At 33.7% G+C, this 20,787-nt stretch overlaps 1 protein-coding gene across 1 annotated transcript in view; it reads left to right on the forward strand.

Annotated features, from left to right (window-relative positions):
* Positions 1 to 20,405, forward strand: part of SP4 (Sp4 transcription factor) — a 77,805-nt gene extending 57,400 nt beyond the window's left edge. Inside the window, exon 6 of the mRNA XM_025993158.2 lies at positions 16,961 to 20,405. Within this exon, the coding sequence (XP_025848943.1) occupies positions 16,961 to 17,208 (248 nt within the window). The 3' untranslated portion in view covers positions 17,209 to 20,405. The remainder of the gene's footprint in view (positions 1 to 16,960) is intronic.
* Positions 20,406 to 20,787: the final 382 nt, after the last annotated feature.

The following is a 20,787-nucleotide window of genomic DNA, read 5'->3' on the forward strand; positions in this document are numbered from 1 at the left end:
TTTCTTGCCCCATCCCATGTTCTAATCCCTAAGAGAACCATTTTTAATTTAGTAACTATTTTTGCATTTTTATTCTCCCTGTGATAATTGTTACATATCTAAATAATACTCTTACTGTTACCCATATGTCAGCATTAGACACTAACCCTTCTTGCATTGAGAATTAAGAATTTACCTCACTTTACACCATCTGATGATGTTCAAATTTTTTTAAAAGTGCAGGCCTCATGCTATCACTTGACTCACCACTCTGTGGTACAGATGTTAGCATGTATGTCTTTCATTCATTCCCCATTGTTTTACCTCTTAACCTCTCTTACATAACATTTTACGTCTTCTCTTTCTCTTGATGTTAAAATGTTTACTTTTTTCCAATAAGCACTGTTCCTTTGTTCAGTAGCTTATTAGTTCCTTTTTTTTTTTTAGATTTTATTTACTAATTTGAGAGAGAACATGAGTGGGGCAAAGGGAGAGGGAGAAGCAGACACCTCCCTGAGCAAGTAGTGCAACTTGGGGCTTGATCCCTGGCCTGTTCCGGATATCATAACCAGAGCCCAAGGCAGACCCTTAACTGACTGAGCCACCCAGGCATCCCTAGTTTAGTTTAGTCACCAGGCATCTAGCTTAGTTTAGTTCTTAAAGTGAAACACCAATAAACAAAATAAACAATAATTATGTTTATACTATGTGATGTGATAAGTGATTATATATCCTTTCCTGTTTTTTCTTGAAGTTTCTGATTGCCTTTCCCCCCCTTGCATTGGCTAACTTTATCACCTCCTTTTGTTACTTCACCTTTTCAAGAAAAATATCAGCTCCATCCAAAGGTTCCAGCTTTCTAATAAGTTTGCATAGGTATAATCTTGAGACTTCTCTTCCCTGCTGTATTTGTTTTGATAAAGTGTTCTCAAGATCTTCTGCCTTCATTTTTCTTGGTTTACTTCATTCTGTAAAACATTCTGAAATGCTTCCTACAGTACAGCTCTAGGAAGTAACTTGTCTGAAAATGTTTTTATATTGCTTTCCAACTTAATAGATGGCTTGGCTAATACAGAATCTTAGGTTGTAAATGATACTTGAAACATTAGTGGCAGTACTCTATCCTTTTCTTACATCTGTTTTAATAGTATGAAGTCCATTGTTACTCTTTTCTTACTTTTTTGTAGATGATCTGATTTTCCTGTCAACTTTTAAGAGCGTATTTACTTATTTATTTGTATTTTTACTTTGAAATAATTCTACACTTACAGAAGAAGTTGTAAAAATAGTATGGAGAGTTCATATGTACCCTTTATGCAGCTTCGTCTAATACTACATAATCCACATAATTTATGAAAACTAAGAAGCTAACAATTAGTATAATATTAGTTATTAAATTATAGACCTTTCCACAAATAATACTTTTTCTGTTCCACGATTCAGTTCAGAATACCACATTGCATTTCTTATGGTTATTTAGTCTCCTATAATCTGAAATTTCCTTACTCTTTTTTTGTTGTTTTTTCTTACCTTGGCAGTTTTGAAAATTAGGTACTTTGTAGGCTACCCTCCAATTTGGGTTTATTTTCTCATGATTAGACTGAGATTATGAACTGTTGAGAAGTATATCATGGACATCATTGTGCTTTTTCATCTCATCAAGAAGTATACGATGTCAGTGTGTCTTACTGCTGGTGAATTCATTAAGATAGTGTATGCCAGGTATCTCCACTGTGAAGTTGTTGTTTTTTTTCTTTCTATACTCTTTTTTTTTTTTTTTCTGGTACTTTCTATACTCTTTATTAGAAGAGTGGGTTAGGGAAGGAGGATTCTTTGAGTCTATGCAAATATCATATTTCTCTGTAAAGAAAATTCTAATGTTTCCCTTTTAGCATTTCTCATTATTTCTGGCCTACAGCAGTTACTTTGCTGTTTTAAAAGTGGTTTCTGTTTTGCTCTTTCCTTGTACAATTTTCAGTTTCGTTTCTTGTGCAAGGAAGATTTATACCTTTTTCCCCAGTTATTTGCTTATTTAATCTTTCATTTATATGGACCCATGAGTATTTATTTTATTTTGGGGTTATAATCCAATATTGTCATTATTTTCTTGCTCAGATTGTTCCATCTTTGGCCACTTTAGAAGTTGTTTTAGATTACCTCTTTGTGCTTTTGACATACTCCCATTCTGGTTTTCTTTTGACTGTAAGAGCTTCTGTTAATAATTTTTATGTTCTAATTAATTTCCTAATTATGTATGTTGCATAGTTTTTCATTTATTGGGCAGACTGGTTGGACTCTTCAACTTTGGGTTCTCCCTCATCCCCTTCCTACCCTCTTTCATTCACCCTTTTTTATTCTCTATTCTTTTTGCAGTCTTACTTCGTGTAAGTTGGACTCCCTATATTGATTTCTTTTTAATATCTTACAACTTATTTTTTTGTCTTTTTACCTTTTAGTTTCTGTGAGATTTCTTAACTTTATATTCAGATATTTCTTTTGAATATTTTCTTAATTTCCAAGAGTGCTTTCTATTATTTTTTATAGCATACTCTTCTTATTGTAGAAATACAGGAGCTTACTGAAAATCTCGGAGTTTTCCAGCTAGATATATATTTTTAAATCTTCTATTTTCTCCAAGGTAATTTTTTTTGGTCTGTACCTTACCTTTTTCTGATGTTGCAGGCTTTCCTCAATTATCCAGGGTCCTTTGCTTTTATTCAAGTTGATGATGATTGTGATAACTATGTTTAAGTAAAGGAACAAGTTTTATGAACTGGTGACTTTCATTCTAGGCAATTGGATAGGGACACTGTGAGTTATACTGCAAGATACCTAATTACCAAAATTCAGTAATATACTGTGGGACCACATTTTAGTAGATACAAACCATCAAATATTCTGACCCAATTTTTTGATGGTAGGATTAATAGTCCATGTACAGACTTTAATTTACTATTATATATTTTATATCCTGTTCTTCCCATTTTGAGTCTGAAACTTTTACATAATTCTACAGAAGATAGATTGGCTCTCTTCTAGATACATCCTCTTCCTTAATAATCTCTATTCTAGTCTTCAGAAATTTGATGCAATCAAAACTTGTATAACTTTCCATAACACAAGTGAGTTTCATAGGATTTTTTCCCTCCTTTATCTCCTATCGTCGACCCTGTGGGCACTGAATAGCAAGTGTCACAGCAAACACCATATATATATCCACCCAGAGGACTGAGAAAAGAGGCCCTTGTGCTCTGAGGCCAGCCCTGTTTGTAGGTTGCACTGCAGTAGTGGCAGCAGAGACACCTAAAAAACCTGAGAAAATACTCGTATCTCTGACCAAAGGACCCCAGAACCTTGTTTTTCATTGAATGTGAGGGAATCACTCTTATTTTTCTCTCTTGCCATTTTACTCTGAAGGTTATGGCAATCATATGTATGTGCAGAATAGTATAGGAAGCCCTAAGAACTCTGGCTTTCTGGCCAGAGGAACCAAGAAGGACACCTGGGATTTGAGAAGGCATGAGGGCAATTTTGCAGAGATCTGTAAAAGGTGATCCCTGATTTCATTAACGGAACAAAAATTCTGTGCTCGCCCCTGAGCTGTACATTCACAGAACAGATCCAAAGAACAATAATAAAGGCTTCAAGAACTGAACTATCTTATAAACCCATCACCTGATTGCCAGCATGTGCTGAGCAGACCTAACATAACAGTCTTTGAAAACAAATTAATATTGAAACTCATGCCCAAAGAAGGCAAGATAGAATTAGTCTGAAACTGAATGGGTCAGTTACTTACTAAAACAAAAACTTACATTCCCCACAGGACCCAGAGTGACTACAACATAATATCCAAAATGTCTAGGATACAACCCAAAGTTATTGGACATATTGTGAACCTAAGTAAATCTCACTGTGTCAAGATGATCCACATGTTGGAATTATCAGACAGTGACTATAAAGAAGCTGTTAGAACTATCAGCCATAGAGTAAAGGTAAATATGTTTGAAATAAAAAGGCAGAAGTTTCCAGAAGCAAAATTGAAGCTCTGAAAAAGAACTAAATGGTAATTTTGGAACTGAAAAAAAATGCATTATGCAAAGTTAAAAATTCCTTGTATGTGCTTAACAACAGAGATAACAGGGAAGAATCATTGACGTTGAAAACAGATCATTAGAAATTACACAGTGTGAAGAACAGAAGAAAAAGATCAGGTGGAAAACATTAACTGGGTCTCAGGGAACTGCGAAACTTATAAAATTAGTGTCATTGGAGTCCCAGAAGGAGAAGAGGGAATGATTGATATAGAAAAATATTTAACAAAATAATGATTGAGATTTCCTATATTAGGTCTAAATTATGGGTTCATGAAGCTCATTGAATATCAAACCGGAATTGACAGGAATCCTGCCCGATACACGATAATCTGCTAAAAATTAAAGATAAGGGAAAAAATCTGAAAGGAACCTAAAGCAAATAACATGTAACGTATAGAGGAATAGAAATTTGAGTGATGGATGATGCTCTTAAGAAACTGGAGGACTTAAAAAAAAAGGAAAGAAAAAAAGAATCGCCAACTCAGCATTTTATACCCAGCGAAAGTGTCCTCAATAAGAAAGACAAAAGATTTTCAGATGAAGAGAATCTAAGAATTTGTTGTCATCAGATCTACTCCAAAAGAAGTACTTAAAGTTTTTTTTAGGCTGAAGGGAAAGGATATCAGATGAGAATTGGGAATTTAACACAAAAAAAACAAAATACATAAAGCAGTCTGTTGTTCCTCTGCTTAAATTTTTAAAAAATGTGTTTGTTTAAAGGAAAAATTTTAGTAGTGGTGAGTCTTTAATATATGTGAATATAATATATTTGGTAAATATAATGGAAAGTGGGGAGGGTAAGGAAACCTGTATGATTGAAAAGCTTCTTTGTTTTAGTGTGAAAATACAGAACACAGTATATATATTGTGAAAAGTTAGCTATATATATTGTAATTCCTTTATCAATTACCAAAAATACAGAGATTCCGGGGTGATAGGGTAATAAATTAAAATAGGATGCTAAACAATATTCACATAATCAAAAAGAAAGAGAAAGGAAAAACAAAAATGAAAAACAGGATAGAAATGGAAAACAACAAAATTATGGATTTAAATCTAATCAAATAAGTGATTATATACAATGTTAATGGTCTAAACCTAACAGAATATAGAGGTTATTGGATTGCATTAAAAATTAAAATTAAATAGTGTGTACCGAAAAACCCACTTAAAAGATCATAATATGGATAAATTTAAAAGTATAGGAAAAACATACATGCCATGCAAAGACTACTAATCAAAAGAAAACTTAAGTTCTATATTAATATAGCAAAGTAGACTTCATAAAACAGTGAAAATTACTAGGTATGACAAGACATTCTGTAATGATGGAATGGCTCGTTTTACATGAAGGGATAACAATTCTAATTGTAATAAGCATCTAGTAACAGTTCTAAAATCTATAAAGCAAGACCTGATAAAACTGAAAGGTAAACTAGAGCAATCCACAAATTACTCTTGTAGAGTTGATACTCTTTTCATAATAATTGATACAAGTAGAAAAGTAGAAAGAGTATGGAACATTATCAGTCAATTTGCCCTAATTGACATTCATAGAGTACTCAAGCCAATTGCAAAAATACTTAAATTTATTCATAAGTACATAGAACATTCTGGAAGATAAACCATATTCTGTGCCATAAGTTATACCTTAACAAATTAAAAGAATAGAGATTATGCAAAGTATGCTCAGATCATAAGAAAATTAAACTAGAGGTCAGTAATAAAAACATCTGAGAAATCCAAATTTGGGAAACTAACCAACACATTTCTGATTAACCCTGTAGGTCAAGGGGATATCTCAAGGGAGATTAGAAAATACTCTCAACTGAATGAAAAGACATACCAAGATGTGTGGGATATAGATATAACAGTATTTGGAGGGCATTTATGGCAGTGAGTGCTTTTATTAGTAACAAAGGGTAACAAAGTAACAAAGAACCATTAGTCAATAATTCTTCAGTAGAATAAGTTTCTGTCTTCACTAAGAAAAAAACAAATGAATTAAACCCAAAACAGGAAGTTAGGGATTAATAAGTAGGATAAAATAAATGAAATTGAAAATAGAAAAATGATCTAATAGAGAAAATTAGTCATCGAAAATTAGTTTTCTTTGAAAAGATAAAATTGGTGAGTCTTTAGCTAGACTGACAAAGAAAATTTATCAATGCCCGGAATGGAAGAGGAGAGCCCCTATAGACAATATAGTAATAGAGGAATGCTGTGAATAATTCTATACTCTGAATTAGAGAACTTAGATGAAATGGACCAACTCCTTAAGAGACACAAATGACCAATACTTGCTCAAGAAGAAATAGATAACATGAATAGTACCATATCTATTAAAGAAATTGAGTTTTAGGGAAAACTTTTGACAAAGAAAAATCCTAGGTTCAGATGGTTTTATTGAAAAATTCTGTATTAAGTAATAAATGATACTAGTTCTGTACAATCTTTTTTAGAGACTAAATGAGGGAACACTTCGTAACTATTTTATGAGGCCTTCATTACCATGATGCCAAAGCCAGACAAAGACATTACTAGGGGGAAAAAAAAAGCAGACCAGTAGCCTCATAAATACAAATGTCAGAATCCTCAACAAAATATCAAACCAAGTCCAGTAATATATTAAAAGAATAATGTATCATGACTCAGGAATGAAAGGCTGAGTGAACATTTTAAAGTCAATTAGTTGAAATAATTTACCGTATTAACAGAAGGGGGAAAAAATCACATGATTACTTAAATATATATACAAAAAGTATTTGGTAATATCTGCATTCAGTTTGATACAAATTCTCAGCATACTAAGAATTTAAGGTTATATTCTTAAGTAGAGGACATTTATAAAAAATTATATATATATATATATTTTTAAGATTTTATTTATTCATGAGAGACAGAGAGGCAGAGACCTAGGCAGACGGAAAAGCAGGCTCCTCACAGAGAGCCCGATGCAGGACTCGATCCCAGAACCCTGGAATCACGCCTTGAGCCAAAGGTAGACACTCAAACACTGAGCCACTTGGGCGTCCCTGTAAGAAAGCTATAGTTAATATCATACTTACAGATGAAGGACCTAATACTTATATATAAAATCAGGAATGAGGAAAAGGTATCTGATTTTTTTTTTTAAGTTGGCATGGAGCCCATTACAGGCCTTGAACTCACAACCCTGAGATCAAGACCTGAGCTGAGATCTAAAGTTGGACACTTAACTGGCTGAGCCACTCAGGTGCCCCAAGATGGCTGATTTTTATCACTCTCTTCACTAGTACTAGAAGTCCTACCTAGTGCAATAAGCAGGAAAAAAAAAACCACACAGATTCTAATAAAATAAGTGTCTTTATTTGCAGACAACAATAAGTGTCTATTTAGATATACCTTGGCATCTACAAAAAAGCTGTTTGTACTAATAAGTGTGTTTGGCAAGATTGCAAGATACAAGGTTAATATACCCACTATTTGCTTCGACATGGATGGAACGAACTGGAGGGTATTAGGCTGAGTGAAATAAGTCAATCGGAGAAGGACAAACATTATATGGTCTCATTCATTTGGGGAATATAAAAAATAGTGAAAGGGAATAAAGGGGAAAGGAGAAAAAATAAGTGGAAAATATCAGAAAGGGAGACAGAACATGAAAGACTCCTAACTCTGGGAAACGAACAAGGGGTGGTGGAAGGGGAGGTGGGCGGGGGGTGGGGGTGACTGGGTGATGGGCACTTGACGGATGAGCACTGGGTGTTACTCTATGTGCTGGCAAATTGAACACCAATAAAAAATAAATTTATATGAAAAATATATATATGATGAATTGTCTTAACTACATACTAGCAATGAACAACTAGATACAAGTAGCTTAATAGTGTCATTTTTAATAGGGTGAAAAGAATAAAATACTTTGTTGTAAGTCTAACAAAATATATGCAAGATATCTATATTGAAAACTAAACATTGATGAAAGAATTAAAGATGATTTATTCATGTAGACATATACCATTTAGTGGATTCCATGGCCCATATTGTTTTGATATCAGTTCTCCATATATATATGCAGATTCAGTGCATTCCTTCTTAAAATTGCAGGAGTATTTTGTAGATCTTAACAAGTTGATTCTAAAAATTATATGAAAGGCAAAACAATTAGGATAGTCAAAACAGTTTTTAGAAAACAAAGTTAGCTGATTGACATTAAATGATTTTAAATTTTCTTATAAAGCTACAGTATTTTGGGATCCCTGGGTGGCGCAGTGGTTTGGCGCTTGCCTTTGGCCCAGGGCGCGATCCTGGAGACCCGGGATCGAATCCCACATCAGGCTCCCGGTGCATGGAGCCTGCTTCTCCCTCTGCCTGTGTCTCTGCCTCTCTCTCTCTCTCTCTGTGACTATCATAAAAAAAAAAAAAAAAAAAAAAAAAAAAATTAAAAAAAAAAAAGTTAAAGCTACAGTATTTCAATGCTGTGAGGTTTTGGTGAAAAAGAAGGACACATAGATAAGACCAAAAAGAGAATTCAGAAATTGACCCACACACATATTATGCAACAATAATTCTATGGAGAAAGAACAGTCTTCAAGAAATGGTTTGACCATTTGTCAGAATTGACCAGCCACATGTAGAAAACAACAGTACTGCCTCCAACAGAGAGTAATGAATTATTAATACAACCACAATGATGAAATTCAGATGCTTTGTGTTAAGTGAGCGATCCCACCATCAAAAGACTACCTATTGTATGATTTCACTTATATATGACATAATATGGAAATTAAAAACTACAGAGACAGAGAACAGATTATTGTTTTCTAGGGCATAAGGGAGAAAAGAACCCAACTATAAGGAGGCATCATGAAGAATTTTTGGAAGTGATACCAACTTCCATATTTTTATTTTGATGATGACTAAGTGATTTAATACATTTGTCAAAATTCATAGGGCCGTATACCAAAAAAGAGTGATTTTACTCTGTATAAATGAAAACATAAGGTTTTGAAGTGGGAGACAAACTCCTCTTTGAGAAATTGTAACGTAAAAAGGGAGAGATTATGATTCTTCTTTTTCTTCTTCTTCTCTCTCTCTTTTTAAAAATCCAAAACCATTTTCTTTTCAGCCTCATACATATGCCTCAGTATCTAACATACAGCACTTCTCTTAACTCTTCCAAGGATAATAGGATTTATAGCTAGAGGAACTCGTAAAAATGATTTCATGCAACCCTATCGTTTTATAAATAAGGACTAATCTTAAGTCTTATGAGGTTGATTTCTTTACTAAGGCCCAAACTTCATTCCTTGAGCCAAGTTAAGTGATTATTGATGAGTAAGAAGGAGCCATGGGAACAGTAGAGTAAACAAACTCAGACAGGCAGCAACAGCCACAACTAATATTTCTGAGTCCTTTCAGTGCCCAGGGAGTTTTCTAAATGCTTTTTTTTTTTCATTCATTTTCTCTTTTAATCCTTTGACCAGTAACATAAAATAGGTATCTCTGTTATTCCTAGTTAAAAATGAAGAAACAGAATTGAAGAGAGAAGTTGCCCAAAATTACATGGCTAGTAAGTAAGTAGAGCAGAGTCAAAATTTTTAGCCTGAACTAAAATCCCAGTTCCTACAAAAAAAAAGAAAGTATCATATGTCAGGACCTGCAGGCAGGCAGTTCAGTGTTTGGAACGATAATATTTATGACAGTAGATTTTTTTTAATGGTAGACAGAGATTGGTTATCATAGTATGTTATACACTATTTAATTTTGTTTTTCCCACAGCCTTAGGAAATGAGGAACCACTAAAAGTTTTCAGCAGTTAATCAGATGGTCATCTTTTTATTTTAGACATTTGGTATTTGTAGGGAGAAGAGACTTATATGGAATAATTTTGAAACCACTTAGTGAAGACGATAGGGATTGTTGACAAGATCTTAACTAGAACCAAATTTGTAAGAATATGTGAGGCCAGATCAAAAATTAATAGTGTAAAAAAATTGACAGGACTTGGTGATTATTAAATGTGAGAAAAGAGATAATAGTGATCACTGCTACCAGTTAAAAAGAGGCTTATTGGAGAAGGATAAGTATATTGTAGAATTGTCTACCTCCCTTCAATTCTGTTTTCTCATAGTTTGTTTTGGGGCTCTGTTCTTAGGTGCATATATATTTATAGTAGCTATATCTTCTTGAGGGAGTGAGTCTTTTATCATTATAAAGGATTCTTGTCAGTAGTAACTATTTTTATCACGTTGCTGTGTTATTAATATAATTATTTCAGCTCTCTTTTGCATGATACATCTTTTTTCCATCCTTTTACTTTTAGCCTATGCATGTTTGAGTTTAAAGTGAGCCTCTGGGATCCCTGGGTGGCTCAGCAGTTTGGCACCTGCCTTGGGTCCAGGGCAAGATCCTGGAGTCCCGGGATCGAGTCCTGCGTCGGGCTCCTGGCATGGGACCTGCTTCTCCCTCTCTGTGTCTCTGCCCCTCTCTTTGTCTCTCTCTGTCTCTCGTGAATAAATAAATAAAATCTTAAAAAAATAAATAAATAAAGTGAGCCTCTTTTAGCATATAGTTGGACCATGTTTTTCTTTAGTTCATTCTGGCAACCTCTGCCTTTTAATCAGAACCTTTAATACTTTCGCAAGTGATACAATTACTGATGAGGACTTCTGTCATTTTGGTATTTGTTTTCTACATGTCTTTTGTCTTTTTTGTTCTTGTATTCCTCTATTATTAGTATTTGGTATTAAATATTCCTTGTGTGTTATTTTTTAATACCCTTGTCATTTCTCTATAGTATTAATATATTTTCTTAGTGCCCACCTGCTTTTAGGATTACAATTCACATTTTAAAATAATCAAGCTGCAAATCTGTTAGCAATACATTCTTCAGTTTTTATTAAACTGGGAATGTGAGTTTTTCCTCCTCTCTTTTAAATATTTATTTATGTATGTATATGACAGAGAGAGCAAGCTCAGGGTTTAGGAGCAGAAGGAGAGAGAGAGAGAGACACGGCAGCCCCGGTGGTGCAGCGGTTTAGCTCCGCCTACAGCCTGGGGTGTGGTCCTGGAGACCCGGGACCCAGTCCCACATCGGGCTTCCTGCGTGGAGCCTGCTTCTCCCTCTGCCAGTGTTTCTGCCCCTCCCCCCCCATGAATAAATAAATGAAATCTTTTAAATAAATAAATAAATAAGCATTTGTAATAAAATTGACCAAATGATTTCTATATTCAAATGAATAATTGCTGAAGGAGGAAATGAAGTTATTCATTATGTAAATTGATGTCCCTATAAAGTCAGTCTCAAATGTCAGCTTATCAATCAGAATAGCATTTGGATTCCTATTTGTTTTTGGTCAGATTCTTCATTATTTTAATAATTATCCAAAACTTACTGGGGCATCTGGCTGGGTCTGTTTGGTGGAGTGTGAGACTTTTGATTTCAGAGTTGTGAGTTCGAGCCTTGTGTTGGGCAGAGATGACTTAAAAATATTTAAGTCTTATTTCCATTGTCTTTCCCACTCAGCCTCTCTTTACTCTTAATTCTTCTACCTCAAGAAAATTTAAGCCACATGATTTCTCTGAAATTATTATAGATCCCCCCTTTTAATTTACTTTTATCCCCAAGTAATGATAGAATTGAGGGTGCTCATGAAGAGATTTGTTTAGATACTTTAGGCTGGGTAGGTTAAAAAAAAAGAATGTGTCTAAGAGGGACTGTTAAGTTGAATGTATTGGAGGAGAGAGTTGAAGGGATCCAAAAAGCCTCCCAGTTTGAATAACTAGGCTTCTTAGAACAAATCAAAAAAATTACATCTTTAATGTAGATTATAAAAGTTGTGCAGAGCTATATACTATATACTAAAAAATTGTATATAGTTGACCTTTGAATAGCACAGGTTTGAACTATATGGGTCCACTTATATGTAGATTTTTTTTTTAAATACCCTAAAGTACTGCAAGTGCATTTTCTCTTCCTTACGATTTTCTTAGTAATGTTTTCCTTTCTTTACTTTACTGTTAGGATACAATATATAATTAACACAAAATATGTTCGTGCTATTGGTAAGGCTTCCAGTCAGTATTTATAGGCCTTTATAGCTAAGTTTTGGGATAGTGAAAAGTTATGTACAAATTTTCAACTTGTAGATATAGGGGGTCAGTGTTTCTAACCCCTTGTTCAAAGATCAACTGTATATGCTACCTGTGAATATTTGGTGAAAGTAATTCATGAGCTAAGGGGTATGTTTTTTTACCTAGTTATAACAAATGCCAGACATTTAAAAGAATCTAGTGGGTTGAATTGTGTGTCTTAGAGATGTTCAAATCCTAATCCTTGATGAATGTGACTTTATTTGGAAATAAGTTTTTTGCAGATTAAATAAAGATGAAGTCATACCATGTACCTAAGATTTAGGACCTAGCGGGTGTAAATAAACTGGTATCTTTGTAAGAAGGGAGAAGATGCAGAGACACGGGGAAAGGCTGCGTGAAGACAGAGGCAGAGATTAGAGAGATACAGCTACAAGCCAATAAAGGCCAAGGATTGCTAGAAGTCACTAAAGCTAGGATGAGGCATGGAAAAATTCTTCTCTAGAGTCTTTGGTGGGAGCATTGCTTTACTGACACCTTCATTTTTGACATCTAACCATCCAGAACTGTGAGAGACATCAATATCTATCATTTGAAGCCACTCAGGTTGTGTTATTTTCTTACAAATGCCTGGGGAAACCAATACAGTCACTTAGTTTGTTCCTGAAATTAATTTTAATTTGTAAATTTTAATTTATAAATATTAATATTAAAAATTAATTTTAGTCTATATGTTACCATTACAAACAGAAATAACATTAATTCGTAAAGTATGTTTTATACATTGTATTAGCTTAGATTTGAGGCAGCATGTTGAAAACCAGATTACAGGCAGAACTATGACAGCGAGATAGTTGGCTCTTGATGGTACTTCAAATAAATTAAACTTAAAAGATCTGGTCTATTGCATTCATTCAAACCTGTGATTCCATTGAAAATCTCAGCTTTTTCTTTTCTTTTTTTTTTTAAGATTTTATTTATTTGAGAGAGAGCACAAGCAGGGGAAGGGGCACAGGGGCAGGGAGAAGCAGGCTCCCCACTGAGCAGAGAGCCTGACATGGGGCTTGATCCCAGGACCCTGAGATCATGACCTAAGCTAAAGGCACTTGCTTAACTGACTGAGCCACCCAGGTACCCCTCAGCAGGTTTTTTTGAGAAAAATTACTGTTAGGAATATTACGTTAGGAAGTAATCTAATGTAGTTTCTAAATATGAATTTTCTACTTAAGTCCTCTTGTAAAAGACTACTATATTTTAACAATCATGTAATATAACATGGCATTCTCTAAATAACCTAGGTCAAAGAAGCATTTTTTTTTTTTTTAAGATTTATTTATTTTAGAGAGAGAGCATGAGTGGAGCATGAGTGGAAGGGACAGAGGAAGAGGGAAGAGAGAATCTCAAGCAGACTCCACGCTGAGCACAGAGTCCGACTTGGGGCTCAATCTTAGGACCCTGAGATCACGACTTGAGCCAAAACCAAGTCAGATGCTTAAATCGACGCACCATCCAGGTGCCCCAAGCAATTCTTTCTTTCTGTACTCAGTTTATTAAACCAGAATTGTTTGGGTTATGTTCTTGATATTTTCTTATAGAACTAAAATTTGGGAATGATCCTAGATCACCTTTGGATACTTGTAATGAAGATACTTCACAGATTTTGAATCCTATAGTAGATCAGCTATCATTTATTTCCTTATTAGGCCTTAATTTTTTCAAGATTATAACTTATGTAACTCTTAGTTTTCTATTGCTGCCATAACAAACCGTCTCAAATTTAAGTGTAAAAGAACACGTATTTTTTTTTTTTTTATGTCACAATTTCTTTAAGTCAGAAATCTGAGTAGGTTTGGGCTTGGGTCCTCCACTTAGCATCTCACAAAGTCAAAAATCAAGGTGTTATCTGGGCTCTTTCAGCTGGAAGCTGCTGTTGGCTTCTGGAGGCTGTCCACATTCTTTGTCATATTCTCCATGTGGTACCCTCCACCAATAGCAAGTCAAGTCCCTTCCACTTCTAATGTTTCTGATTTTTCCTGTTGCAACTCTGACTCCAGCTGAAAAAAACTCAGCTTTTAAGATCTCGTGTGATTAGATTGGGCCCACTCAAATAAGTCAGAATAATCTTTCTGTACTAACCCCTGTAATAGTTATATCATCCCTTCTGCCATCTAATAAAACATTCACAAATTCCAAGGATTAAGTCATAGACATCTTTGGAGGCCATTTCTGCTTATTATAAGTAATTAAGTAATTAATTATAATACCAAGTTATAAGTAATAAGTAATTAATACCAAGTTGCAGTAATTTGTTGCACTAATCATAAAAGTAATAAACTCAAGAATAATTATAAAATATTTAAGACAGTTATAAATATAAGGAAGAGACACTGTATTATATTAGTACCAGAACTCTGACCTCCTTGAGATAAAGTATATTGATAATGTTTGCTAACAGTAAGAAATTTAGAAATTGTCTGCCATTACAGAAAACACACTTCTTTGTGGAAAGGAGTAGCAAACTGAAATGTCATTTCCCTAATGTTAAATTGTGCAACATAATTTATTAAACTTGAGATTCTAGCCAACTTTTATTACTTAAAATTAATTGACACCCACACCAGTTAGAAGTAGACAGACTAAAAGGTCCACATACAAACCATGTCACCATGATATCCCATGCAGTTTGCCACTATAGTAGCTGGGGACTTGAATTTATTTCTCAGTTGATATTAAGAGCTCCACGTGATTGCAAATGACTGTCTCAAAATAATAGAACTTCTTAAAGTGTCAGTCTCTTCTTGTTCATTTTTGTATCACTAGTGCCTGGCACATTATAGATGTTGCACAGATATTTGTTCAAAATGATTGAGTTCATGAACATTACAGCTTAGCAAAGACTAAACAGCTGCTATGTACAGCTTGATCCAGCCAGTTGAGTCAGTACTTACTAAATGATCTTGTGTCTTCAAGCAAGACACAAGATCCACCTGATCAGGTGATCCACCTGATTTCTTTCTATTCTTCGCCATTGTTGCTGTAAAAGAATGGAGGTCTCTAATTGCACTTTGATGATTAGCATAAAAAGCCCAAACCAGAATTACAATGCCTTGAATCCTGCTGTGATATTAATAAGTTGTATGATTCCCAAGAAGATTAATTAATTTCTGATCCTCAGCTTACTCATTTATAAGATGAAAAATGTAAAATAAGATCTTTAAGATTTTTTCCAGCTTTAAAATTTGTAAGCTGTGAATTTCTCTTTTAAAATAAAATGAGAGACTTGAAGGTAGAATTCAAGATTGATCTTAACCTAAAAACTGCATTTAATCATGTTTTGCCCTTGTCTAAGTATCAGTGTTCAGAAAATCCAAATTTTTTTTGAGAATTTTGTCTAAACCATGTATTTATCCTTTCATCTAATTTTCCAAGACTGAAAGAGAAAAGTTCAGTGAATTACTGTCAGTGTAATTTTTTTTTAAAATAAAAGCAAACACAAAGAGGGGAGATTATCTGATATAGAGCAAGTTGAGCCTGCAGATTTTCTACTGATAAGTTAAAAGTAGAGCTAAGTAAAGAAGTCAGCCAAACTGAATTTTCTTAGGATTCAAATTCTAGTATCAGACTTGGAAAACATTTCTTTCCCGTAACAATTTTTAGAGGGAAAGACTACAGCAAATAGTTGATCCATGGTAAACATGATGTTATACCACTTCACCAAATTTTTGTTCACTACACTCATGACACACACAAGTGAAATGCGTTTTTTCTCTTTATTTTTTCTTCAAATATTTTATTTATTCATTCATGAGAGACACAGAGAGAGGCAGAGACCTAGGCAGAAGGAGAAGCAGGCTTCCCTGCAGGGAGCCTGTGTGGGACTTGATTTCCAGGACCCTGGGATCACGACCTGAGCCAAAGGTAGACGCTCAACCACTGAGCCACCCAGGGGTCCTACATTTTTCTCTTTAGTTAACATCTAGTTTTTATTCCAAAACAGAGAAGTAGTTAGTTCCTCTCAACTGTCTTACGTCTTGAGGAGAGCATATTTAAGATCACTTTGTATGCAAGAACCTAACAGCCTTACTCTGTAAGACCTCAAAACTCAATTAAATTCTAAATGGAGTATTTGCCTGACTCTCATTTTTGCCTTATGAAGAAACTCAGTACACTATTAAATTATTAACTGGCTTTATTTTAAGTAGTTCTAAGATAGTTTATGTCTCTCGGCATTATAATTAAAACGGAGACAGTTTTTAAGGAAGAGTAGACATAAGCCTTGAACATTATATATTATACCTGAAAGAGTTTTTTGAGATTATCTGTTAGAAATCCTCTTATTTCGTAGATGGGTAAACAGAGTAGTTATTGAATTTGCTCCAGCTCTACTTCCAGGCCTTAGTAGAATCAGGACATTAACTCAGGTCATTGATTGCCAATCACATGCTCTTTCTCCTATACAGCCCTGCTTGTTTGATAGCATTTTATTTTAATTTTTATTTAAAGATTCATTTATTTGAGAGAGTGTGGTCGGGGGCGGGGGGAGAAGCTTAAACAGACTCCAACACGCTGCTTGATCTCATGACCCTGAAATCATGATCTGAGCTGAAACCAAGAGTGGACACTTAACCGACTGCACCACCCAGGCACCTCTTGTTTGATGGCATTTTAAAATAAAAACAGGAAAAAACTATTTTGCAATTAGTCAGAAATTAAACAAAAGTACAGTATGATCAAAAGAGAAATTATTTAAAATTATAATTTCGTTTAAATAAAATGTGTATGACTTCATTTACTATTTTTTTGTTCAGGTGAAAAGAGATTTGAATGCCCAGAATGTTCCAAAAGGTTTATGCGGAGTGATCACCTCTCCAAACATGTCAAAACGCACCAGAATAAGAAAGGTGGTGGGACAGCTCTTGCCATTGTTACCTCGGGAGAACTGGACTCATCTGTTACAGAGGTGCTTGGCTCTCCAAGAATTGTCACAGTTGCAGCCATTTCTCAAGATTCAAACCCAGCAACTCCCAATGTTTCAACCAACATGGAAGAATTCTGAAAAGTTATTTATAACAGAGACCTCTAGTGCTGCACTTAAGTTTACACACCTTTGAAAATCTGGAAATGGGCTGGTCGAGTGGATTAGAGTAGGAAATCATGTTTTCATTCTTGGCTTCTTTAAGTATTCCAAGATTTTGGGTCAACACGTGAAGTGTCGAATTTTTAAAAATACAAAAATCAAACTGATGTACTGGAAACAGAAAAGTATTTCCTCCATACTATAAGTTGTAGTTACTTGGAAATAAATCACATAATCCTTAATCTGAATCTTCCCCCTCTCTTAACATCATGTGTTAACCTGTTTAAAAAGACAGACCTCAGTAGTTTGCAGGCTGGACCTTAATTAATTAGACTTGTTTTCTTTGGAAGTACTTTGTTATAAATTCAGTCAGTAATAATTTTATGTAGTTTTTTTTTTTCCTATAGCACAGAAAACAGATAGTTAATTGATGATAGGGATAATACTTTATTTCCTTAGCTTGTTTTTGGAAAATCAACTGAAAATAGTTTTGGCCGTCTTTTCTAAATGTTAGAAAATCTTCAACAGTTGAATTAGGTAAGTTCCAAAAAAGTAATCTGAGATGCAGCTCAGATCTTTATTACCACTACATTATAGTAGTGTGTATGCAGACAATCAGTGAAGTCCAATTACTTTCTCCATTTGGAGACACAAGAGGAACTTAGAGCTAAACTTTAGGTTAAATTTTAGATTGAAACCTTAGGAAAATACTGGGGTGGGGAGGGTGTTAAAACAAAACTCATAATAGCTTCAGAAAAATAAAATGAGGCAACTTAACATGTAAAGTTTTGAAGTTAGGATTTGATTATATTCCTAACCCTAGGTTGAACCACAAAATTCATTTTAAATGTTTATATTGGAAATATTTGCATAGAGTATAAATCATTCTGTAGTTTCATATTCTGTAAATATGAGTTATGTTGACAATGTGCAGAATTCTTTATGCTTTGACTTGGTAGCCAAAGAAGGAATTATCACACCTTTTTTTTAAGGCCGGCAGAAAGTTATTTTAACTACATTACAATTTCTGTTTTCCTCTCTACTAAAATTTAGCCAATCTCATTTATTTCTAGTACTGTGTTAGAAGGCTGGTTACGAATTTATAACATAGAAATGTCTTTATGTTATGCCAATAACTGAATTTTCCCTAAAAAGACAGCCTAACAGATTTATAATAATGTGATATTATGAAGCAGGTTATTTTTTAAAAATCAGAATGATTTTCAAATAAGTGACTAAAGGAAACCATTGTATTTTATTGTTTATGCAAGGGTCTTATAGGAAAGATGGCCAAAAAGTCTTGAAAAAAAAATTTGGATTATACCAACAGCTTAAGTATTTATTTAGTAAGATATTTCTTACTTTAAAAATGTACTTATGTGAAAACATAATGGAATTGGAATTGACCATTTGAAAACTAAAATTTTTCACTGCCTGGTTTATTAACATTATTCGTTTGGGGACCGTTTAAATAAAGGTACGTGTTTTCTTGTGCATTCTCTATTTTATTTCAGGAAAAGTACTACTCTTGCGAATTCTCTTCCAAAATTGTGATGTTTCTTGTATTTTTGATGAAGGAGAAATACTGTAATGATCACTGTTTACACTATGTACACTTTAGGCCAGCCCTTTGTAGCGTTATATAAAACTGAAGGTCTTTTGTGCTTTCAGTTTGTATAAAAAAGCTTTGAGATTAAAGGAAAAAAAAATTTTTACACTGTGGTTATAAATTTCAAGTTTCTTAAAGCTTTTGTAGACTTGTAACAAAGTCTTTAAATTTTAGTTGGATTTTGTAAATTGTTTTGTATATTTTATTTAATGTACTCTTAACAACTGATGTATCTGGCTTTAAAACATCAGAATCAGTTTGTTGTTTTGTTTGGTACAGAGGAGCATTTGGTAGTGTTAATTTTAATTTTATTATATAGGAGCTGAAACATCAAATATATATTTTATCATTATGCTACACAATCAGTGCTATAAATTTTTTTATGCAAAGAAACTTTCCTAATGTTTGAATCATGTTTCCTCAAAGTGACACTTTTTGTTGTTGTTAATACCAAGTATGAGCTCTCTGCACCATTATTCCATGAACCAGTTTTAATGCATACCTGGGTATGATCATCAGAAATGGAAGTTGTTTTTAATCAACAATGAGGCCTATTATAAATTTAACAAACGGAATCTGGATAGCTTTATGGCATATAAAATACATTAATTTGTGTTAGCAGGTGCACATTTCACCACTGAAATTAGAAATATTTTGACAGTCTGTTCTGCATACCATTCTGAATCCACTTTTCTGTCTTATAAGAATCGTAAATTTCAATGTCCTTTATTTGACTCAGTGGGATATAGCTGTTATAAGTAATAGGGCACAGATGTGCAGTAGAGTCATATTTAATGGCATTTCACTGTTCATTCCCTTTGCCACCGTTATAAAACTTTTCTTTATTGTAATTATCAGTGCAAAGCTATGTATTTATCATGGTAGAACTCCAGTGTTAGAATAGTTTTTTCTTACAGTATACTTTCTTTGGTTAGGTTTGTGTATGTGTTGCTGATTACATTAGAACTTGATGTTAAGTCATTATTTATCACACTCTCATGAGAGCAGTAATAAAAGTGTGTAATCTAGGAGAAAAAGTTAATTTGTCAAACTTAGATAAGCATGATGTTTAGGTCCTATTTTTCAATTTTATAACTGTTTTATTGCAACAATATTTGTATTTAAGTCTTCATTTTAATGCCTTGTGGTGTTTTTTTATGCATGTCACTAAGTTGTCATCCCACATAAATTGATGTGCAGCATAGGGTATTAAATCTACATAATGATTTTAAAACAGAAATAGTTGATGGTAAAATGTAAATGTTTTGCAAAAATTCCTTATAAAAAGTTTTGTAGTAACATTTCACTTGTAAATTTTTTTTTGTAAAAAAAAAAAAAAGAAAGAAAATGAAAAAAAAAAAAGATGATTCCAGAAAAAACCTGTTTCCCATATCCTAGAATTTAGACAATTATTCTGCCAGCAAAGCCTCTGGGGCTGTAATTGACATTTTTACAGTGCTGATTTGTATAAAATTTGTTTTTTTGTGGATTTGGAAATAAAATCATGTACAAGTTGTTGCCTGCAATAACAATTGCAAGTAACTATTAAAAATTCCCTTGAGTTTAACATGTTTCTTCATTTAATTATGTATACTATAAAGCAGCAATAAATTATTTGAAGTATCAACCTTCTTATCACGATGAACACTGGCAAGTAAATGCTTCTCACTAGAAAACGTATTGGCAACTCTTCATAATTCCTGGTATTAAGATCTGGTCACCATTTCTCTGAACATACTGCCAAAGAACACCAATGCAGATTTCATGTTAATTTGTAGCCATTGCTCTAGACATTTATGGAAATTAAAATTTGATTTAGGGACATTTTTTACTTAAATATTTTTAAGCAATAAATGTTGGGAAATTGTAGGAAGAGCTAAAAACGAAAACATAATTAAAATATTATTTAAGCTCACAGAAACACTAAGAAGCAGAGTGTGCCACATAAA

Source organism: Vulpes vulpes, chromosome 7 (genome assembly GCF_048418805.1).
Source record: "Vulpes vulpes isolate BD-2025 chromosome 7, VulVul3, whole genome shotgun sequence".
NCBI classification, from domain to species: domain Eukaryota; kingdom Metazoa; phylum Chordata; class Mammalia; order Carnivora; family Canidae; genus Vulpes; species Vulpes vulpes.